Raw genomic sequence first — 26,337 nt, 5'->3', positions numbered from 1 at the left:
GGTGCTAAGCAACTCAGTGAGACCCTGTCTCTAAATAAAATATAAAATAGGACTGGGGATATGTCTCAGTGGTTGAGTACTCCCCCCCAGGAATAAAAGCATCTTCTTTGAGACGCATACGAAAAATATGAAAAATCCAGGTTCAATAACTTCAGTTTAAGATATCAGGAAATATATAAAAAGTCAAAATGTTGATTGAAAACATTAAATGTACTGAATATAATAACATAATGACTAGGTAATTTTTTTCCTCTTAAATACTTAAAAAGTACTGGAAATATTTTTCTTGAGTGGAGATATTCATTTTACAATTTGGAAAAGGCCTAAATACTTTCATTTGAGAATATCTAGGAATGTTATTGTCATTGTTGAACTTCATAGTGATACCTAACATATTTTCTAATCCTTAGGAAGTATGTAGAGGGATGTTTTATACGTTTATGATATGTTCCTTTCAGGGATGATCACACCTACTAAAAATATACTTCTGCATAATTTTAATTAGTTAAAAATTATGTATGTTTGGACTTCAGTCATTTTCTTAATTAAACAATTGAAGTATGATAAATGTCCATAAATCCACATATATACACACATATTAATGTAGTATATTTTAAGAATTTAGGAAAATTCTTTCCAAAATATCTACTTTTATCGGTGCTTTTCAATTATACAAGATGGTGGGTTTCATTATGACCTGTTACACATATGTAAAACACAAATTGATCAATTTCATCTCCCAACACCCATTTCTATATATTTGAAACAGCAGGAGATTCAGACCCCATGTGCAGAGATTGTAATCACAAACAGAAAAAAAAAAAGTTTTGATACACAGGGGTTTTAAAATTCACTGAATTTCATGTGAAATCACTGACATTAGTAATCTGTAATTGATGTGACATCTTTTTCATTTCTCTGAACACCACATTTCTGTTTCATGAGGAGACTCCTCCAGCATTTACACTATCCAATGTGCATCCCTGAATCGATGGAAATATTAAACTTTGATTGAAATTTAATTTCTGTGTAAAACAAATGTTTGAAGAACTGAAGTTTCCAATGTCCCATCAACACCCATTACTGTATCAATTAGAAAGAAGAAAATCATGGCAAATTGCATGAGCAAGGATGATTTAAAATAAAATGTTCATTTTATTCAAAAATTAAAATTAAGCTAGAAACTCTACAGCAACCATGATCAGATTTTATATTTGGATCCCCTCTGGGTTATTTTAAAAAATATTTCCTCCACATATTCAGAGATAAATTAAATGTACCCTCCCAAATAAATTTTAATTTTAAATTTAAACAGGTAATATAATATATTTACACACCTAATTATGCAATGCACTTTATAAAACATCAAAATTAATTTAGAAAGTTGATATATATAACTATATTTCTAATATCTTTTTTTACACAGTAGATTGCACCCATTTTCAATCCATACATTATCTTTGAAAATATCTAAATTTTTTTTTATATTATCATTGATAAAATGTGAATACCAATACCTATGCATTCTAAATAGAATGCTCCTTTCAAATGATGTATGAAAGCATTACATAAATGTTATTATTCTATTTGCCATACCTATTACTTTACAGAAATTTTGTTTGAGGTAACTTCTTATTCATTCTTTGTTTATCGTATTTTTAAAGACTTTCTTGATTTTTACCTAAACTCTTTGTAAATGTTAATAACTATAAACATTCAAACATTCCTAATATTCACTAATTATGATGTGTCAAAACAATTGTGAAGTGCATATGTATATTTTACAACTTTTAATTAAACTTAATTTTATTATTATTATTATTATTATTTGCACTGCTGGGTGCTGCACATTTTAAGTGCATGCTCTACTTTAGACTATATCCCCAACCCTCGAAACTTTTTGAAATATGGCTATTTTTTATGAACTATCTTCTTAAGGTCTACATCTTATGATCATTTCCATTCTTCCAGTTTTACGTACATATTTAACTATGACCAGTGAGTAGACATGGGGGAATGAAATGAAGGAAGGAGAGATGGGATAGGGAAAGACAGTGAAATCAATCCGATCTAATTTCTTATATACATATATGAATATACCAGAGTGAATCTCAGCTTCATTTCACATTCACAAGACACTAACTAAAACAAAAACAAAAACAAAAAAAAAACCTATAAGTAAATTGCAAGAGGGAAGTGAATAGGGGGAGGGGAAAAAGAGAGGGTAACAGGAAGTACTGTGGACTAAATCAAAACAAACTATATTCCATGCTTCTATAGTTATGTCAAAATGAAACCTATCATTTGTTTTTTGCTTTGTTTTGTTTGGTATACTCTAATTATAATATATTTTGTCTTCTTTGTGAATCATTAGTTTTTTGTTTATTATTTTTACTGTTATGTTTACTTTATTGTTATTTCAGACAAATTCCTCTTCATAAAATAGAAAATAAGATGAAAGCTCTCAAAATAGTAATACAAAATGAATCAAAATTGCCTCCCTAAAATAAAGATTATGTTGCTTTTGCATCCTCATCTTTTTAATTTGCCATATCTTGAAAAGCTCATATCATTCATTAGGTTTTTTTTAAGAAGTACTTACGTCTTTCAGTTTCCTCATGAAATAATCCTACTAGCAATTTTTAAAGTTCACTCAAGTTTATGCTATTCAGATATAAAATGACATAGAGAATTCACTGAAAACTCTGCGGGCATAACATATTTTGTGCAATTTTTAAAGAATGTTTTAAAGCAAAATATGCAATGGTAGTAAAATCTGTAATAGTTGTGAAAGTGTTGTTATCACAAGGAGAAACTACAAAAATCCTTCTCAATAGATAACATTGTGAGAAGTCTTTAAGTATGAAAATTTTAAAAATAAAATGTTAAAAATAAAATTTGCGTTATAATCATGAGTACAGTACATATTTGTTTGAAATCACACCAGCTTAGTCTGAGGAATTTTTAGTTTTTAGTATCTTGCAAAATAATTTGTTCTGCTTTCAAATAGTCATATGTTGAATTTATTAGACTTTCATTAATGAGTCCAAAAATAAATTGTAAAGTTCAGGTTAAACATTAATGCACTTAAGTTGAAATTAATTTCATATAAATTTTTACATTTTTTAAATTCTTTGATAATAGTATTAGTAGCATCCACGTATTATTTGAGGAATTTGAAAACTTCAGTTTTTAAATATTGTGAGCAAAATCTACTGATAATGTTTTAAAATATATTTTCATAATGAATTTATCAAATACATTTTTCTAAAAGAATACAAGTTTTAAAATTAATTTACCAATGTATATTAAGAATTGATTATTGCAGAACATTATCAAATTGTTTACTAAGCAATTACTATGTATGAGAACAGTAGATAATTAAAAATATATAAAGCTAATTAATGCAGAATCTTTGCCCTAGTGGTGCTCAGTACCAAAGGAGGAGATAGGACAATGAATAAACAAATAAAGGAACAATCTGGTGACTCCCATTCAGGTGCAAGCAGTTTTAAACACTATGGAGACCAGCTATTGGAAAGACTGAAGGCCTAGAAGACATAGGGAGGTTTCATTAAGCACGTGAAACCTGCACTGGTCTGAAGTTCTGGTCAGAGAAGGGAATAAAGGCCCTTCTGGGAGAAGCAAGTGGTGTATGCAAAGGTAAAGAGATATTTCTGGAGGACAGTGAGGAGATCACTGCCGGGGGAAGTGTCACGTACACATGGGGTGAGTTGAGTGGTAGGAGAGAACTCAAGAGTTATATAGCATCTTATTTTATATTTTAAAGATAGCTGGGTCAGGAATTTGATCTAACTTGTGTTGGAGGAGGGTGTATCTCAGAACTGCAAGAGGTGGTCAAGAAACATGTGAAGCAGGGAGAGAAGCTGAGGGAGGCCCTGTAGGCCAAGAGCAGCCTGCACCAAGAGCTGGAGTTCCTAAGTGTGGCCAAGGAGAAGCTGCGGGAAGCCACCATTAACATTATTATATGTATGGGTAAAGTCTAATGTGGTTATCCATGTATATTTTAAATCCTCAGGTTGCTTTCAGTACAATTTTATAAAGTGTTCTTATCTTTTATATGTACCAATTTATGCACACTCAAATGAGCAGAATCATAAATTGTCTGTAAGCTCTTGATACAGACAACCAATTGCTTATTACCAAAATTATTTTCACACACCTCTCCTATTGGGGAGCATAAAGACTATATTCCCATCACTTAGTCTTCACTACTGTTTCTCTGTTCTCCAGTAATTCATGATGGCTCTTCATAATCTTCTGTCACATGTATAGCTAATTGTTTTACATATAAGATAAGTGGCAGTCCAAACCTTTATTTAAAATCACTTTGCACTACTTGGAGATAGTATTTTGGAGGAGGAAGGATAAAAGGAAACAATGGTCAACCAAACTATTTTTATTCCCTTTAATATCTGCTTCAGGGCAAGAAAAAAAACTTACACAGGACATTTAATTTAGTTATGGAAACAGATTATAAGCCTGTATATTGTTTAAATAGTATTTATTTTTAAAATTATATATATTTTCCTAACACTGTTTTCCTATAAATGTTTACATACAAAGGGAGAATTATAAATTAATTATATTTTCAATGTATATTCTAGCAGTCTAATGCTACAAGAAATCACATTTTCCTACCCAGGGATAAATTGGTTAAAAAGTATATACTCATCATTTAATTTATCACAATGTTATTCAAAAACTCAAATAAGGACAAGGCTGATGACTCTCTTCTCTGGAGGAGCATAATATATTGGAAGGTACAAGACATACAGTTTAGAATTTGATGTGTTCGCTTTCTTATTGGCACAAACAACAACATAAACAAACAAAACAAAAATCAGAATAAAAATATGGGAGAAGCATAAAGTTCATGGCTAGTGAAGAAAGCAAGATAGAGAAAACAATTGAGAAAGTTTTGAAGAGTGAGAAGCAACCTTCCATTTTATAGGAGGATTCGATTTCTAGCAGAACATGGATAAAACAAAAATGAGGTACAAAAATATGTGCTATCCTTGAAATTAGCAAGTATATACAGATGCTAAAGAGGGGATATGGGAGATGAATGATGGGAACTGGGCTTCATTAACTGATGAAAGAGGAGGTTAAGGAGAATGGGTATTGAAATTTAATATGTAATCAAATAAATCAAGCAAAATCAAATCAACGAACTAGCAATGCCAACAACAACAAAATTTGGAAAGTGTGATCCTTTTCCAAAAAATTTCTTTAAATGTCCTCAGCTGAGGAAGCAGAATCTGCTGCTATTGTAAGAACAGTTAGAAGTCTGTGCTACAGTAGTGGCTGTGGAACTATGCCAGCCTTGCCTCTCTCCTATTGTCCACCCATTTCTTTCCATAGTCTAAATAAGCATGCCAATTCCCTGACGCATGTATGGAGGGAGAGGTGAGGAAGCAGTTAGACCCAGTCTCTTATAAGTGATTAGTGACTGAACAAACAATAAAAATTAATTTCCATTAAAATAGTTTAAAATATACTAGAACACCAGAGCCTAATATTATAAAAGTATATTATATATAATATAAATATAAATATATAATATAAATATGTATAATATAAAATTATATATGTGTATGATTATGTGTGACTGTTTTGCATACCTTTAACTGGAATAACATTTTAAGTGATCCATCATGTTAACACTGCTATTTAAATATCTTCCCAATCTGCTTTAAGGTTTTAGTATCTGTTTTAAATGATTCTAAATAGAAAGCAAACAACCTAAAATATAAATATACATACTTCCTAGAAATTTGTATGTAAAACTTCAAATTTTTGGTATCATTTGAAGTGAGAGATTTTAACTTAAGAATCAAAATTAAACAAACTAATTTTGAAAAAAAAAAAAGCATGGCTAAAGACAAAGGAGTAGAATACAGCTCTCTTGTGATAAACATTTCAAATTATTTAAAACTTCAGAAATCAGCATTTTTTTATGTCATTTTAACAAATCTGGAGCAATTATAAACCATGAGGAATTTTGGAATATGTAAATTCCAAAATATTTATTATCTTATCTACAATGAAATATTTATTATCTTATCTACATTGAATATCACATTAGGTATGTGACAAAACTTCTACTTAAAAAAAGAGGAATAAAGAACAGACAAAATATTTTATTCTCTCTCTCTCTCTCTCTCTCTCTCTCTCTCTCTCTCTCTCTCTCTCTTTCTCTTGTAGTGAGAGGGGGCTACTAGTGATCTAACCCAGGGAGGCTTTACCACTGAGCTACATCCCCATTTCTTTTTATTTTTTATTTTGAGATAGGATCATTATACGTTTGCCCGCTCATAAATGTAAAATATCAAGAGTGATCCTTAGTGTAAATTGTGAATTCTGGGTGACAGGTTCAATTGTCACAAAGGTGCCTATGTGGTGTTTGATACAGAAAATACAGTAAAGCATGAATGGAGGCATGACAATCTTTTTCTGTGACACTAAAACAGATCCAAAAATTAAAGTCTATTTAAATGGATAAAAATACAGTGATGCTTGGATGACTTCAAGGCAATGACTAACATGCATGTATCGACTGAGAATTCCATCAAAACAATGTTCACTCTTTCATGTCCTCTAGTAACTAAAAGCAGCTACAAGTTAATAATAAACACTTATGTCTTAAATGCTTTTAGTCTTGGAATTTTATGTGTTGGAACTATACCACACCTTTCTTTAGAGAAATATTTCTGTATTCCCTCAAATAAACTATTGTTCATGATTGAGCTGTTCAGTAGATTAAGTCACAAATCAGTATATTGAAATCCTGAACAATGTTTTTCTGTTTTCTACCAATAAGGACAGAGAAGCAGAAAAGTTTTCTTGTCATTATTCAAGAAACTCAGGTAATTTTGCATTTGACATTCCACATAGCATACATATCTAATTCAGCTTTTGTAAAATAAAAGAGAAATAAGAACCCTTTTAAGATTTTTAGTTCATGGATTCTTTAAAGCAAATGCCAATTTGAGAAACTATTTTTATTTCTACATTAACCATACTGAGACAAAAATATTCTTCCATTTCAATATTTTTATAAACATTTTCTCTTTGCAATACTAAATAAGAAATGAGTAAAGAAGTAAACATATAACTTTTATGAAAATTATGAGTGTTCAGGCTATATACTTTGACTTCTTAAAATGGAAAGAATAGATATTGAATTAGAAACATTTATTTTATTTTTAGTTGACACTAAGTAAAAATATCATTTATACTAGTATAAAATTATTTCTACCAGTAATATAAATTCATCATACAATATAAAAAATTAGAAAATTTATTGGATGCCATAAATATCACATTGACCATGGAAATAAATGTATTTAAATCATTGAGTGAAAACATAATATTTAACTAATAGAAGCAAATCGATTATACATTGTTTTTCCTTTGCCACATGGTTTTTTTGCACAGGCCAATTAAGAAGATATTAAAAAAACCCAGATCAAACAGACAAGAGCATATAACTTATAGACTAGAGATACAGATATGGCAACTTTAAATGATCTAATCTGATAAATCAAATATATGAGGAAGCATCACAAGTTACTTAACTATATCCTATATCAGTGACTAATTATTTGACTTCTCCTATTCTCAATTTTTGATAAAAGTTTATTTACAATACTTCTAGCTTTCCTCAAATCTCGTTTCCTCACATATAGCTCAAAATAATAGTTACAAAAATTTAATAAAGGAAGAAAAAGTTTCTATGACAGCAACTATAAAATGCCCCACAGTTGCCAAATAATTCCCATTTGACATTACCTTCAGTAAAAATAAAAATAAGAAGGAAGAGAAACAAATGTTCTCTCTAGGTGCAGTAAACTTTGGTCAGTACTGTAGTACTCAAAATAATACATCTTAATAACAAATACAGATGATGTATTAAAATTTCAGTATAAAATATATACAAATATTTTTAAACAGGTGGTAGATGACAGATGATAGACGGGAGTGGGCTGTTTTGGAATAAGAGAGATGAAGCACATTGTAGAAGTACGTTCTAGAATAATTCAAATCCTGTGAATGAACATTTTCCTTTGTAATTTTTGCACTAATTTGTCATTCTTTGTCTAGCAATGAAACACTTGTGTTTTCATAAAAATATATTAGTTCTCAATTCTTGTCTATGACAGAAATAGTTACTTTTTCACTTTTAAAACTATTTGGAGAATTTCTGTAATGAAAAAAATAATTAGTACCTAGATCAGTACTCTTACCAAGAAAATATTAGAAACAGATTTATATGATACATCTGTAACATGTAAATTGTTCATTTTTCTATGCCTTACTATTCTCATCTGAAACAGGAGAGAAATACTACTTCAGATGGATCCTATGAGGAGTGAATGAAATGTTTCATTTAAGGCATTTTCATAGTGTCTGATATAGTTGGTGTTCAAAATATAAGAAGATCTTGATTTTACGATTACTGTTTTTATTCATAAATTTCCAAAGTCATTATTTTTGTTTTATACCTTAGAGTAGATAAGTAGAGAATCTTAAAGTGATTGTGTACAATTATACTCTCATGCTGCCCAAACTGAAATAAATTATCATTATGCACGAACCAAAGGAACTGGAGAAAAATTACTTTATGCATTTCTATCTGCTTTTATGAACTTTTGCCCACAGTGGGAATTACTCAACAATCTTTACTGCATTTATTGACTATGTCCATGAGCTTTATATAAAAATATCATCTGCTTATTTTGGCTTCCCAGTGTGACAACATTTTTTGAAGATAACCTAGAAACAGGATTCTATAAACAAAATTGGGACTTATTTCTAAAATTTTTCAAGAAACTATAATTGTGAAAGATGTCATATTTGTTATCTAAAAATTGAAATCATTCAGTGAGTATATGTTTATTACTCTCTCCTGACTAGGTAAATAATTGTTGAGCTGTTGATTTTGATCAAGTTAGAAATGAAAACACACAAAGACAAAAAAGGTTGTACCAGTAATAAAGAAAACACATATTACAAAGCTTTTCCTCAGTTTTCTTTATTACAACATGGAGACACAGAGGTACAGAAAATAAAATGACATTTAATATACCATGAAACACATGCATAGGATTACACGTAGTGCTGGATATTATGTTGGGGGTTTTAAATAAGAGATGATACTGAGGACAATGCACTTATAACATGTACATATTTTTTCAAAATAATCTATGACAAAAACAAATGCAATTAAAGTGATCAAAAACAGTCATTTTAAACAGAAGTAGTATACATAAAATCAACATATGATAAAAATCTTCTTAAAATAAGATTATGAATTGTGGATGTTATTTCAAACAGTAGTTTTTAATGTATTTTAGAGAAAAAAGACTAAGAGAGTTATTTCATAGTGACCACTTAATACATACATGAAATGAAAGTGAACTCAGCATAATTATCATTAAAATGATGTTTTTTATATTATTCAATCTCTGCAATGGGTAACTTTATAATCTATTGTCTAAGTCAGATAAAAAAGATAAAGTGAATTTAATTTGAACATATACAGTTTTTCAGAAAGTTGGCAATATACCTAGATTTGATACAACCAATGTGACAATGATTCACACTTAAAATGAAATTTAATTCTACTTGAATGATTATGTATTTACAAAGTACGTAAAAGTCTACCAACAAAGGACATCAGATGCAGTTTGGATTGTCTCAGATATACTGAGAGAACATACAAAGCATGCACTTTTTATATTCCTTGGATAATGGTATTCTGTAATTAGTAAATTAATATAATAAAACGATTCCACTTTATTTGGAACATTTACCGACAGAAAGTTTTGACTTAAAAATTAGTTAAGAGCCAGGGGAGATGGAGAAATACAACCTTGTTACCATCCTCATCGCAGTCATAATCTTAGACAAAATGACAAAACTAAAAGTATTTGGAAAACAAGGTAATATTGTCAAACACATTTAGTGCCATTTCAGAATAATTAGATTAAACTAAATATATCTTTTCCTTAGATTAAAAATTCAGATTATTTGATGTGTTCATCAAGTTTTTAAGTAAGAGTAAGCAAGAAGAGTATCACAATTTTGTACTTAAAAATTAAGAGATATGACCTCCAGAAAATACTCTAATTTTGATGGTAATTTGGAAAAGAATTTATTAACATGTTACAAAGATTATTTTTTCTTTATTTAACACTAATATTTTACCGTAGTAGTGTTTTATGAAAATTAAGATTATAAAGTTTTAATGCTTAAATGGTCTGTGACAACATATTTGGAAATGCACTTGCAACCAATTTCAATCAATTTTGTAATTATTTCAAGAGCTACTTGTATACTATTTATATATTGGTTTACTTGAAATATGTAAACTTGAGCTACTTGCAAAATATAATGAACTTGTTGAAGATTTTAGAATGTATTTCCCTACCACTATTGGACCAAGACTTTAAATTTTACCAATGATTAACAGAAAAAAATGATAGAAGAACTAAATATTATTTATTCCTGATCAGAAGAAAGAGACAGAGATATACAGAGAATGACAGGAAGAGAAGAGATAGAGGAAACAGACAAAGAGAAATAGAAAAACATAGAAAAGAAAAAAAATTTAAAAAGAAAGTTCACTTTACTAGGACTAATTTAAAGATTTTGTAAAGCATGTTATATTACACCTAACAAATATAAACCATAATAAAACACACAAAATTCCACTGTTATGTCCTTTATCATCCTATGTCTTTATTCATTCAGGGGAATTATGATATTATAAGATAACAAATGATAATGTTTAATTTAGGTAATTTCATAGTTGATTTATTTAAAACTTCTACTGCTACTAATAGTATAACCCTAACAAACAATTTTTCTTTTTCCAAAAGTTTTTGTAACGAATTTCAAAATTTTGCAATAATCTTACATTACCAGAAATATTTTAAATTTACTACAAACTTGAAGTAATTCCATATATAATATTGGCTGTTATGCTTGAAAACTGGACCCAAACATACTGATTATATTGGTGTCATAAATATCTGTCTCAAATTGCTAAAATAATATTATTTAAAATGCTATTTTCTCTTCTTAGAGTAAGTGTATCACATTAATAATTAAAATACTTTTTATTGATCTAAATGTGTTCATCCAGATTCAAACCTATTTGGCTAAATTCTTTGTGCACAATATATCTTTCTGAGTAGAAATGAATAGTCATAGATCTGATTATACATAATGGAACTAGTTGGAATTTTTCTTATTTAAGATTTAACTTAAATCAAACCTAACAAATGGGCATTCTTATATGAAATACATCTGAATTAAATTATTATATTTTCCCAATGAAATCAAACTGTGTAACTTGTATAGTATTATGCATATTATTCACTTTAAATATTAATTTAAGAAGATATTCTGAATATTTAAAAACTAATTTATTTGCAATAAAATGTTTTTGTACATATTCATTGCATTCATATATAAAATTGAAATTATGCATTTATGAAAAGGTAATCCAATGTTTCAAGTGCATTTATTTATATTTAAATTCTTTAAATATTTGAGATATGTTAAGAAAAGTGAGAAAAAAAGGAAAGAAAAGAATAAGTGGATTAATCCTTTGGATATTTCAACCTTGTTCAGGTCTACAAGTAACATATATATGTGTACATGCATGATGCTTTTAAAAGGATTATGAATATGAATTTCTAAAATTATACTTACTCCTAATGACCAGTAGTACTGGAATAGTACTGAAACTGGCAGTTTATTTAAGGTCTTTTCATGTAAGAAAAAATTTCATAAGGAAGGAAAATATACAATTACCTACTCGCCATACTGCATTAGTACAATCTAAGCATGGTGGTAAACATTTGCATCTTCTAATGATCTAATAAATAATTTTAGAGTTTTGATTGGGACAGAGGAAGCATTAAGACAGATAGAGGAAAGGGTAGTAGAGAAGCATTGGGGAGGCAAGAAAAGGAGATATTCTGAAATTTGTAAAAGATATCCGGATATTCCACATACTAATAATAGCAATTACTTACTCATGCATAAATAAATTAGTTTAGCTCTATAACTGGTATATAAGAAAAAGAATTGTAAATATTTAATATTGGGAGATATGATACAAACATCATTAGATAGATACATATTTCTGATTATATATAATTAACTCTACACTTACCTTAATATACTAGTTTATATTTATACATGTTTAGGCACTAAATTTTATTCAAAAATCCAGTGAATGGAAAAAAAATTGGTGGATACTATGGATGTACTTAAAATCATTTTGAATTTTTATGTCTTATTTATGAATAATCAAAATTTAGTTAGATACACATAAAATAAATGGTCAAATATCATGGCTGCATTTAGGAATTGTAAAGTTAATGTAGTAAAGGAGATTTTCCAGGAACACGGATTATTAATATTTTGAAACAATCATACAGCTTATAATATCTAAGGTCTAATTTACTGAAATGCAATAGCTTTATTATTTACAGTTTTATGTGTTCTGATTTCTTGTGGAAACAAAACAAAGCAAAAAGTCTGTTATTTTCAGATTTAGGAAAAATTTTCAAAGAATTTATGCATTTCAGATATGAAAAATCAACATTCACTTACACTACACATTTTACCAATTGACAAATTTAAAATGATTTATACTTAGGTCTTCAAAAAATCGAAATTCACATACTCTTTAAGTATATTATTTTAAGATAATAAAATTTTCATTTAATGTTCTTTTCCAACTGTCAAAATGTTACACTGCATTTCTATGCAAATCTGACCTTGAGTTTTCATTATATCACTATTGGTGACCTAAATTGGTAAAACATCAAATTTAAAAATAAATCATTTTGTGTTAAATTATTAAATACATATTTCATGTACTTCAAAAATTATATTTTGAGATCATAATTGAATATTGTTTCTACATAACTTTCTCATGAAAATATCTGTAAGTTATTGGAAATTTCAAGTTAGGTTATAATGAATAAGGGAAAAATCATTCTTGGAAGTATTATTCAAATTTCTTTCCTTTGCAACATTTTCTCTATATTAGTAATAAATATATCTTCTCCAATCTCAATATATCAGGCAATATGATGCAACTAAAACCGGTTATCTATTAAACAGAACATAAGCTGTGCTGATTTGAAACACAAAATTTTTCTCATAGAATGGTTACATTTCTGTTCTCCATAAATTGGAAATCCTTTTGGACAGAAAAAAAAAAATGCCACTTTCTCTCTCTCTCCTTGTGTGTGTGTGTGTGTATTATATACATATATATAATATTTGAAATCAGAAAGAATGCATCTGTATTAAAAATACTGCCCTTGATGAATGAATTTCAAAGGCCAGATCCTAATCATTTGATTTACCAAGGAAGTTTTTTTTCATGTATATCTGTAAATCTGATTCCTTCTAATTGACCTAAATAAGTAGTAAAAATCACTTACTGTGATGGGGTTGCAAGTAAAAAGATTTAAAAAAAATTCTCATTTTAAAATTATGAAAACAAAAAATTGAAAATAATTTTTATGGTACTTCAATTGTGTTCCATTTGAAAATTAGAATCTAATACAATCATATTCTCATCTCAATTTCATCTTCTTGAAAGTAGTGACTAAAGTATTTATTTCTCTCTCCCTGATTCTTACAAGGATACCCGCTGACTCACAGGTGTCCAGGGAAATGCAATAACTAACTACATATGTTGTTAAAACATAAGGATTTGATGCCTACTGAACATATAATCTGAATCCATTGAATTGAGGTCAACCTTTTAAACATATTAAAACTTAGTTTATTACTCTGGGGCAACTGCAAAGAAATATTTTCAATTAATGAAAACATTAATTGGTGTTCAAATTAAAAAAAAACTATATTAATTCCTTCTGATATTTTATATCCATAAAGATAAAATAAGTAGCAAAATAAAGATAAATATATAATATAACAAAATGCCATGTTTATGTTTCCTATAAATGGTGGACACCATGAAATTTTAGAGATGTTCATTTAGTTAGAAATTTATATTTAACAGTAACAAAAGACAGTAGAAATGATTCACAATTACATTGATCAAATTATGATTTAGATGACATATGGCCAAGGATATTGAGTTGCATTTGCAAAATAATCAAATGAAAAAAGTCTAGATACAATAAATAAAGTTTAAGTTTCAACTACAAGTGACATGATATTTACCAAGGTCAACTTTAGAAATTAAAGAGATCTTTAGAGTAAAGCATGTTATTCATTAAACTGGTACTGGAAGAAACAATTCTGATTAAAATTTTTTCAGTGATTTCTGACAAATTACCATCACAAAAGGTTGACAATTTGTTGAAGAGGAAAAGTTCTAATTGCTCATGTGTGAACATGCATGCATAATTAACTGGAGTTTAGAAAATCCTTGATTTTTTCGACTAGGCTTGTTAGTACTCTCTCGTTTTTACTTTAAAGGGCATGAAAAGAAATATCATGTAACATAACAACATTAAAACATGCAAGACAAACTTATGGCTATAATGAAAGAAAACCCAGCAGCATTCAGCTGCCAGGACTGGCTCCCATTTTCACCTTTATTCGCTTCACAGCATTTATCTGCATGATGAAATTTGTGTTTCAAGATAAAATAAGAATAAAATAATTAAGGAAAAGGAATTGAGTTACAAACGTGAAAACAAAGGAGAAGAGAAACGTGACAGTAGGAAAGAAAAAAAAGAGAAAATAATTAATGCAACATTAACACATAGCCATCAACAATTACTAAGAATAAATAACTTTGATATGAAACAAAAATGATTACAATACTTTATAAACATTTCTAAATTGTTGTAACCTATTAAAAACTTAGTTGAGGGTCAGTATCACTAAGGTCTGTTTCAGGTTACCAAGACATTAGTTCTATCACTGATTCTTTAAATGAAAACTCACATTTATACGTTGAAAACACAAATAAGAAGGTACAAGTCACTAAGTTATTCCCTGTGCTCCTGGAAAATTCACAGCACTATCCCAAATAGGTATTCACTACATTTCACAGGTTTTGATGTGATTTTTATACCATAATTTTTTAGAACACATGTTAAATAAAGGTAGTTAAATGATATATTAACTACCAATGATTATAAGTGAAAATTACCAATTCACATAATGAATATTTATCTGCAAGATCAATAGAATCTAGGAGTATTAATTCAATTGACCATGTACACAATGTGAACAGATCTCATTGAATCTCTTCTAAAATAATTTTGAAATCAATGGTCATGAAAATAATTTATAGATTTATCTTTTCACTATGTATTAAAGCAAAGAAATATTATTATGGATGTGGTATCACTATATAGATTTGATGGAGAATTCCACAGAGTTAAATTTCTCCATGATTTATTGGACTGCTATTTCAATATTGTTATTGAATATTTTATACTAAAATGTAATTTCATATAAGGACACATTATTACATTTGTCATGCACTTGAATATTGTATTTTCTGATCCTGTTGAATTATTCAGTCACAAAAAGTTAGTGTTGTTTTGAACTAATGAAGGTCACCAAAATAGTTTTGCTTTATATTTCATTAGAAATACAATTAAAAATTTCCATGAAAGTACCAATTAACTATATTTATTACCAATGGATTTCTTAGTGGTGCTTCATATCATTTCTTTTTCAGTTGTCAAATTTGAAGAACCCATATATATTTATTACATGTCTCCAGATGAGAGAATTTTATTTCCATCAGATATCGATAATGTATGAAGTGAACTGTCCCCAAATTATATGGATAGTCTAAATTACACATCTTCACAGTAAAGGCAACAGTAGAAGGAAGCAATTACTAAAAGACACTGAGGGCTTTCCTTGGTTAAATACAAATACTATCAAACATTGTAATCCCAAATTAATGGTGGGATATTATTTCAAAATAAATTAAAAGCATTAAGCCCAATCTATTAATTTTCTAAAAGTTATTTTTTTAGTTGTTGATGGACCTTTATTATATTTATTTATATGTGGTGCTGATAATACAGTGCCCCACACGTACTAGGCAAGAACTCTGCCACTGAGCTACAACCCAGACCCTAATCTAGCAATTTAATAGTAATTTTAATCATTAAAATTGTAAAACTAATAAATGCCATTTTTTCAACCTTTAGTTCTACAGATAAATTTGAATCATTTGTATAATAGTTTGCTGCAACCACCCAATATTCCCAGTATTTATAAAATACAAAAAAAAGTTATGCTATATGAATTTACCAAAAAACAACATGACTGATGTTGCACACTCTTAATTCTATGTTAATAAAGACACACATTTCAAAATATATACATCTTTAATAAGAAGTAAAAATGTAAATATATTTGCAATGGTAAAATAATTTTGAAATTCATAATCATAAACTAAGGGGAAATGTGGTATCCACTAAGATGTACACATGGATAAAAACATGTTCAGTAGAATGTATAATTTATAAATGTAATGTGAAGATCGAAAAAATGGTACTTTAGTCCAATAAAATAACACATTCTGGATTCAGCCTACTGTTTGCAAGAAGTTAAATATGTGTTAATGCATATAACTACTAGCTTTTTAAATTTAAGATATGCATAAAACTCATTTGGACAGTCTACAAAGTATGCTATATGAAAATAAATTAAAATAAAACTAACATTGTATTTTTTCTAATTTAAATGAAAAGACTAAAGATCTTCTGGTTTACCATAGATAACTTATTTCAGATAGGACTTTAAACACATGTTTTATTTAAAAATGGAAAAATAAGTCATATGACTAGCAGAGTAGCTTTGATGAAAACATATGGAGATCATTTTTAATATTATACATAAATATATAATGTTAACTCTATAGTATTCTGTTGATTTAAAGGATCCAACTTCCCTGTTACTGACTTAACAGTTGCCTCAAGGAAACTATATCTATATTGAACAATTCTTCACCTACTAGGGCATATCTTTGATGTCATTACATGAAGCCTTTACAACTAATGGATTCAGTTAGTAAATTAGATAGTATTTTGTAGCATTTTAATAGATAAAATATATTATTCCCCCCCTTCCAAAAGGTTGTATGGACATTTGATCAGGGCAGGTTCAGAGAGGATAGATGCCATCTGCTAATTTCCAGGATTGCTTTATCTGTGTGCATGTGTGCCTTCCCCTGACTACTTGACTAATTTCATCAGATATGAACCACACTCTACCCGTCATCAAATAGCCTTTCTAATGTTGGCTCTTTGTTTTCCTCTGATCACCTTCATGGAAAACCTTCTTAAAAGCATCAAGTAAACAAAGTATCTAAACCTTCTCAACTCATATTCAATTCTCAACCTATTTCTAACAAATGTATCACTAAATCTCTTCAGCAAAGCTGCAAGCAAAGAGGACATTTCACATTTCTTTGGTTCAGTTCCTATGAGCAACATTTCACATGGGACACCATTTTTATCTTGAAATATGTCCCTGTTTTCACATCCAAGATACTACACTCTTCCCCCCCCCCCCCCCCAATAACTCTATAACATTGTAGTATCGTTAGCAAGGGAGTATTTTCTTCTGCCAGTGTTACAGTCCCTTGATCTTCTATGTCAGTAAATTAAGAAGAACCCTCTGAACATCTATACCGTACCAGTCACTCTTTAGTACTGAGGAAATATCATGAGTGAATAGACAGCAAGCATTGTTCAGAGCTTAGGCTCTGACTGTTGAGTGGACTTATCTTTACCCAGGCTACATACACCACTCACATGTTAAAACTCACAGCCTCACAGTGTGTTTCCAAGACATAACCATCTTTTTATCTCTGTACCCCACCCATCTAACCAATTATTTTAAATGTGAAGTTAATACCATTCTGGTCTTATGGTTGGTCTTCATAAAAGATTGTTCCCCCTATTCAGTTCTTCACTTTAAGTAATGACATCAACAGTATTCCAGTTGCTCAAGCAAGAAACCTATAAGTTATCATTATCCAAGCTACTACAGAGGCAGTGTCAGTCTTCATCTATAATGTCTGGAATTTATTCATTTTTCTTCAAGCATTTCTGTTCATCCATCACTTGCATTTACTCATATGAATAAGAATACACTTTATAATGCCTGTCTGTTTATGTAACTTCATTGCTTAAAAATATTTCTTACTTCTTTTAGGATTTGTAATAAACCTATTTACATGAATTTTAGAAGTCCTTGGATTGCCTTGAGATGTAGATCACTTTTAAACAACAAAACTCCACATTTTCTCCCAAATATACTTTTCTAGTTGCTGAAGGAGATCAAGTCCTTTCTTGATTAGAGATTTATTTATACACCATGCACCCCTGTTTCCTTTAGAAAAAACATATTTGGGGAGGCAAACTGCTTAATCCTAACTCTACCCCAAAATTCAGAAACCTTGCCAAATGCTATGCTATCATGGCAGTATGCTACATGGGCACATCTAAGGGTTGTAAGCCTTCACAGGTATTCTAATTCATGATGAAATGTCTTTTCTTCTAGTGTGTGCAAATATTGATGCCAGGGACACTTTCTAGTTGTATTCTTTTCATAAATTAATCCTTTCTATTCATCTCAGCACTTGTCATAAAACAGGATTTCATTAAGTAACTATAATGAATAAATGAATGGATTTTGACACTACAGAGCCATAAGTAAATAAACCATAATTATTTACATTCTCCTCCTAGATCTTCCCTTATGAGATCTTGCCCCACAAGTTTCTTGAACTGATACGAATCATGTTTTTAGAGTAAATGCATCACATTACATCCTGTCCAGTCATGTGTGTTGTGATATATGTACATATGTACATAAGTATATGCATATATATGCAGGATCTATATCACTTATGTGTGTAAGTGGCTTTTGTTTTCAATAATTTCTTATAAAAATATCAGAGATTCTAGGTTTATAAGATACCTAAAATCTGTTTTTGTGTTTTATCTATGAATTGTCATTAAAATTCTGTCCTCTAATTCATAGAATATCAATTTTCATTTTTTATATAATATTGATATACATTTATGGAGTACTGTGTAATATGTGGGTACATGTATACAATGCAGGATGATCTATCAGTTTAAGTAACATTTCTATTTCCAAAACAATTATTTCTTTCCGTGAGAACATGCAAAATCCTGTTAGAGTTCTCTATAAAATAGATAAAAAATTATTATGGACTATAGTCACTCTACTGTGCCATAGAATATTAGAACTAATTTCTTCAATATAACTGTATTTTGATATCTGTTAATAAAAATTCATAGTTTCCTCCAAGTATTAACTAAGGTAAAGACTCAGGAGAAGGGAGTACACTTTTGCCATCCTCTTTTTGATATTTTACTTGAAAAACACATTTATATCCTGACACCTACATAGAGTATAATTATTACAAACATAATGTATTTTAATTATAGACAGTTATTATATTTAAAAGTCATGAGGGAAAATATATTGATAAGTGCTAGCACATTGAACTACTTAGTTGTTTAGGTGTAGCATCTTATAAGGTCATTAAGTTTGTCATAGGAACTAAAGTATCCCTTAGCATAAATAGAATATTTAACCTCGTAAACTCTTATTTGTAAAATGAGTGTCTCTTCCTTGTCTAATTCATAAATAAGAATGAACTGAGATAATGAATGCAGAAATCCTCTGTAAGTTAAAAAGAAATTGTCATCATAATGTAAGATAACTGCATTATTTCTAGAGGCTTCTCAGTTTCCCATTTCATATTATGATTTGTGGCATTTATTAATTAATATTAGCAATACAAAACCACAAGGTCAATTACTTTTAAACTTTATAATCAATAGTAATTACTTTTAATCAAAAATTAATTGTATAAAATTACTTGACATTTTACAAAATTGATGTATGATATAACATATTCATAATAAATGAGATTAAAATCAATTTGAAATTACAAGAGAAATAATATGAATGTTCTGCCAAATTTTACTCATTTTCTATTTTCAAAACTATTATGAACAAATAGGGCCACTATGAAATTTGACTTAAGTAATCATGATTCCATGAATGAATATGCTGCTCTCATATTTATATGTATACATAAAGAGTATAGACATACATGCACACTCACATACACAATCCCCATAAAATTAAATGCCAAAGGTGATACTTAAGGGAAAATTTTTAACATATTGTCAATATGGCAACTAAAATTTAAATATTATTTTGAAGCAGGATATATTCTTGTAACATGACCTCTGTAGTATGTAACTGAAAAGAATTTTAATATTCTTCCTGTGGATTTTGATAATAGCACTAAAAATGTAAATATGTAATTATGTAAGCATTGCTACCTATCAAAGGTAGAATCTACCACCTTGAAACTCTACCTATGTACAATTTTTGCCTATTTCTGTATCTACGTGTGACTTTCTTTATATTTCTAAAATCAACTTCATTGGACAGGAGAAGTGAGCTCATCCTTATCTCTGGCAAAATAGAACCAGAATGAGCATATCTCACACAAGACAGGAGAGATTCTTAGAAAAGCTTTTTTTTCTCCTCTCTGAATCAATAAATTTTTTCTTATTGACTTTCATCATTCTTTCTCACTGTCCACCTTCTTACTCTGCTTGTTTTTCATTCAAGTGCTAAAACCGGGAAAACAGTTTTACAGAATAACCAATATCCTATGGCAAGAGTAATTAAAAAGGCTTGAATGTGACATACCATAATAAGAATAATTAGAACCCAGAATTTATATTGTCATTTATAAAATTATATTTTATTTATTGAGAAAAACCAGATGGGTCATTAAAAGATGATATCATACTTATATTAAGAAAAAATACAGTTTTGCTTACCTTTAATAATGTTGGGTTTTGGTGGCATGCTGAACTCATAAACTGTTGGTTCAGAATATCCTAATCTGTTGGCAGCTGTAATTTGAACTTCATACCCCATTGTCCACTGTAGATGCTCCAAAATAATGTGATCTTTATTTCCTTGCACTTTCTTCTCTAGCCACTGGTCTTCCTTATCTTTCTGCAAAGGAAATAAAAATATATTTTGTAAATATTAATAAAGTTGTCACTTTTAAAAACAATTTTAATTCGAAACAAGTGGACACATTTCCTTAAATGGATGTACGAAGTTGGTATGTCAATGAAGTCAATGTTATTTTTAACATTTGTCTACAAAAATGTTATGTCTATATTAATCAAAGAATAATTTTATGATTAAAATTTAATAATTCAGAAGTTTTCATTCATCTACATTGATTTTATTTATATTTTTATGTATCAGTTGAGTTTTGGATCACTCAGATGATTATTAAGAGTAATGTGAACTGGACAATTGAAATAAAATATATAGAAAAAATCTAACAGGATCATTAAAACAATTGTCAGAGACAAAGTTTTGGGAGAGGTTTCTTGGAATTAAAGTCTGGATATTATTACAGATTTAAATTATCGCTCTTTTTATAATATGATATTTTATGACTCAGAATGAGACAGCTTAGAAGGAAACATTAGCATTGGAAAATTGAAGAAGGTTATTCTACTTTTTAAGAAATCTATCTATATATACTATTTGATTTTGTTTCTAAAATTTTTTTTCTAAAATAAGAGTTTTTGGCAAAGTGTGACACATGCCTGTACACCTAGTAGCTCAGGAGGCTGAGGCAAGAGAATCCTGAGTTCAAAGTCAGCCTCAGCAAAAGTGAGGCTCTAAGCAACTCAGTGAGACCCTGTCTGTAAATGAATACAAAAAATAGGGCTGGGGATGTGGCTCGGTGGTCAAGTGCCCCTGAGTTCAATCCCCAGTACCCTATCCCCCAAAAATGTGTTTTGGGATCATACAGTATTTGAATTGTTACTTACATTTTTCAAATAGAAAAAAAATACCATGAGTACTACAATTAACAGAAAAATTAATTGGTACTTTGATATAATTTTATCAATTAAAATAGCAAAAAGAATGTGATCATTTTGTACCATATATTAAAGATGGAAAATAGGCAGTTTCCTTAACCTTCCTGTCTTGTTCCCTTCTCATTTATAACAGAAGTGTTTTAGCAGCTGCTTCTATCCTATTTCTTCAGAAAATATGAGGAAAACCTAATGAATTGGGCATTCTATGGTCTTAGGAATCAAAACCATTAAAAATAGTAGCCAATGGTAAGAGATCACCTACTTCCAAAATAACTATGACCCAAATGGGGCATAGGGCAATGCACATGGCATATTCCATTTTTTATTGGTATTTTCCATGGAACATTATTATTACATTAGAGTCAGGAAAAACTTTGAGAATTTTTTATTCTCAAATTATGACAAATCCAATTTAATAGTCAAATCATTTTTGAACTACTACATGGAAATTGGTAAATTAGAGTGTAAACATTTTAGAAAAGTATTTACTGGAGGCGTTGAATACCTTAAGGATTATTTTACAGCCTAATCACAATTACTTTACCTAGTTGATTCAAGTTTTAAAAATTGTTAACAATGTTTTCATTTTAAATTTATCAGTCAATTCTTTGAAATTTTTCCCATTTTTCTCCCTTACTATAAATCATTTAAATTATTATTTTTTTTAGATGGCAAAGGTCAGTCTCTTGTGAAATGAATACAATATAGTATTATTTTCCCAGGATCTATAGTTCCTGAAATGGGTTTTCTTATAGCCAACAACAAATTATATAGAAGTTAACTCTTATTTGTCACAGTTCCTAAAAATGAAAAATCTAAAAGTGTTAATACTTGGAACTGGACTCTACACTGGGGGCCTTAAACCTTTGATGGAAAAAATTCAACCAGACTATCTAAATTAGAATATAATCTTTTGTGTTAGGAAGATGAATTTTTTTGACCAAGAAAATCTCAATTAGGCATTTGCAGACACTTATCTGCTTTATGATTATTTTTCCAAGGCATTGTTTTATTCTAACTGTGATTTGAGGTCTTTAAATATTAATTGTAATATAAACTGTTATACAACTGTCTTTGTGACTTTTAGGTAGGTAAATATTGCTGATAATATTGACTATGGAGGATGACAATTCACTTATTATCACTAGTAGTAATCATTTAATGACAAAGGGTTAAATGTGAATTTCAAAGATGTAAATTATATGTTATTCACATTTTTCTGGACATATAAAAACATCTTATTTGCCAAAAATATAAGATCCCCACAGAGTTATCCAGGATTCTGAAATTGTTGGAAATGTTACATGCTAAGTGATACCATATCTTCAAGCTATTTGTCATGATATGACAGGAGAGCAAAATAAAACAAAACAAACAAGATTATCAGACTGTTTTAACAAAACAGAAAGCCAAGAAAAAAAAAAAAAAAACACCTATATGTCAAACAAACAAAGTATCCATTTGCATGAACTATTTTTCAGAGATGTCCAAACTCTGAGAATTTCTTCAGCCATCTAATTGCCCTTGCTAAACAGCCATGGTTTCCCCAACACCATCTGTAGCTATCAGCTCATTCATCAATTACTCATTCAACCTTTATGCTGATGCTGTTCTAGCAGCAATAAACACAACTGTGAACAAGAGGTGTGAAACACCCTTATGTAGGTGTTTATAAACCAACACAGAAGAAAGTTGAAAATTTTTTTGAATAAGAATAGAGATCAGGTGAGGACTTGTAACAAGGAGATCTAACAGAGACTAGGGAGTAGACAGGTCTCCTATGAGCATATTGTCACTCTTAGCAGCAACAATAAACTCCTGTGCCATTTTCTTTTCATTTTTCCTAATCTAATAAAAAAGGTGTGAGTCCTTCACAGTGCATAAACACAAGATTTTACATGTCATAAAATTCATAACCACTGGGGGATATAAAATACACTGTAGATTAAATTTTTCAAGTAATTTAAAAATTACTAAGGACTATAAAAACAAGGACTACCCAGTACAGCAGAGCTGTTCATGTTCCTGTGGTTTTGGCATTACCCCAATAATTTCTGTAAATTCTTTATAATCAGGAAGAATTTGGTAGAATCTGTGAGAACCCTAATAGTCAAATTTTCTTTAGGATTTAAGTGTAGATTTGGATGAGTCAGAAAATAAATCATAGCGGGTCTGGATTACCCCAGGATAACATTTGTTCTTCAGAGGAATGGATAGGTTTCAAGTTCTTCAAGTAATTCTCCAAAAATATCATTTCTGAGAATTGAGCATTTGAGATGAAACTTCTTGACAAGTACAAGACACTCAGGTAGTCTCCGATTTAATAGTCATTTAACTCTTAATTGTTGTAGCTCTTGACATGGTAAATTTAAATCCTCTCATTTATTTTAGACTGATGGTGAAAGGAACCAAAGGGAGTTCTAATATTTCTTCAATATAAATCAATTTCATTTTCTATTCAACATTAGACAACGAGGAATTTTAATCCCCTAATTGCTATTCCTAGGGAATAGAAAAAAATTAAAGTGGGTGTTACCAAATACTCCCCTAGGCATGAAAATCTCAATTAGGCATTTGCAGAGTGCCTAATTTACAGAAAATGCCCAGGGAACGATTTAAGATAACTAGTTGCAAAACGTTCCCCTAGGTAAGTTAATGAGATGATTTGCTGAATAGGGCTATTATTAATAAGCCAATTACATGTTGAAGGGCAGCTACTGAAAAAATGGTCATTTTACTTTGATATAACTCTTATTAAGCAATCCTTTTTGTCAGAAAATAGATAGTAGGGCCTTATGACAATTAAGGACACTTCTTAATAGTGATTCTGAAATTATAATATGAGAATATAGAGAGATATTTGCTATCCTCCATACAGGGAGGGCGTCAGAGGAAAGGAAGAAGGAGTCATAGCATTTTTAATTTGTAGAATGTTTCTCAATGTTTTTATTCATAACAAGAAGTAGTCCATTAACTTTCTTTACAAGGTTTAAAGGAATGTACAAAAAAATCTTAATAAAGATAATTATAAAAGTAAAGGTCAATAGAGGAGATGAGCTCATAATAACTACATTAATTTTAGATTCATCTGATTCTTTTGATGTATGTTTTAAGATTTTGTATGGACATAAAGCATTTTCTGGGTTTCTGGATTACCTAATGTCATGATTCAGTTGATACTTGTATGACTTCATAAAAGGATACAGGATTCTGCAAATTAGTATTGCTACTGTGACTATAAGACAGGTGATTTAGCAATCTGGATAACTTACTATATCTATCTATCTATATCTATCTGTCTATCTCTCTCTCTCTCTATATATATATATATATAGAGAGAGAGAGAGATGTACATGAAAGTATAATTTTCCTTGAGATTTGGAAACATGTAAAGTCTGGAAGATATTAGCACAAAACTTTTAAATTGTACCTGTTTTTATTATGATAAGTAATTTCAAATTACTTTTGTTCCATGTCCTGAAATTTGGTAAAATTTTGTAAACTGAGCCCTATATAATATGTCTCTAAACCTCTATCACCCACATACTACTCAAGAGAATGTGAATCTAATTTTTTTTCTGGTCTTTACCTATTGTGTTCTCACATTCATTAAAACTTGCACATAGGGGCTGGGGATATAGCTCAGTTGGTAGAGTGCTTGCCTTGCAAGCACAAGTCCCTGGGTTCAATCCCCAGCACCGCAAACAAACAAACAAACAAACAAACAAACAAAATACTTTCACATAGCAAAATACCTTTTGATAACTGATTTTAAATTACTATACTTTCTTATGTTCACTATTTCACATATTTATTAATTATAGGACTATATATAATTGCATAACATGAGTTTATTAATTCATGGATTCATGTGTTCATTCTGGCAACAAATACTCTATTTTTATACTATCAATACAAAGATGAATAAAACTCATCCCTTTAACAAAGAACCTCCACTAAAGCACTTCATACTTTTTTAATTCTCAAAGCTATTCATTGTTTAAAAATATTTCAAAACTTAAGATGATAGCTTTGAATATATTTAAATGTACACATAAAAACATTATTAACTAAGAAATAAATTCTCACAACAAAATCTGAACTTTATTTTTCATTTTAATGCCCTTTTTAAAATTCTCTCTTTTTTTCTGTTCCATTTGAGAAATTATACAACCTCCCAGAATCAAAACGACTTAAGAAGGTCAATTAAGACTTAAAATGTATGCTATAACCATTGTTGCTGGTTCCTAAGGCACATTCTTAACAATTGATGTTGAGCTACCAATTTTCTTTAGCCTTTCTTAGCTCAAGAAACCTATTTAACGTGCCAACTCTAAGTGATGGTTATGATCCCATAGCT

General features: G+C 29.4%; 1 protein-coding gene across 2 annotated transcripts in view; it reads right to left on the bottom strand.

Annotated features, from left to right (window-relative positions):
- The window catches only part of Ncam2 (neural cell adhesion molecule 2), a 508,956-nt gene that overhangs the window by 38,843 nt on the left and 443,776 nt on the right, over nt 1-26,337 (bottom strand). The window contains exons 15-16 of one of the 2 annotated variants that reach the window (XM_047565378.1): nt 20,907-21,087; nt 13,968-14,646 (exon numbers count right to left, since the gene is read on the bottom strand). In XM_047565378.1, the coding sequence (XP_047421334.1) occupies nt 14,540-14,646; nt 20,907-21,087 (288 nt within the window). In that variant the 3' untranslated portion in view covers nt 13,968-14,539. Of the gene's footprint in view, nt 1-13,967; nt 14,647-20,906; nt 21,088-26,337 lie in introns of those variants that run through there. The other variant, XM_047565377.1, reaches the window with a different exon arrangement.

This window comes from Sciurus carolinensis, chromosome 9 (genome assembly GCF_902686445.1).
Source record: "Sciurus carolinensis chromosome 9, mSciCar1.2, whole genome shotgun sequence".
NCBI lineage: Eukaryota > Metazoa > Chordata > Mammalia > Rodentia > Sciuridae > Sciurus > Sciurus carolinensis.
This window is presented reverse-complemented; position numbering and strand designations above follow the sequence as displayed.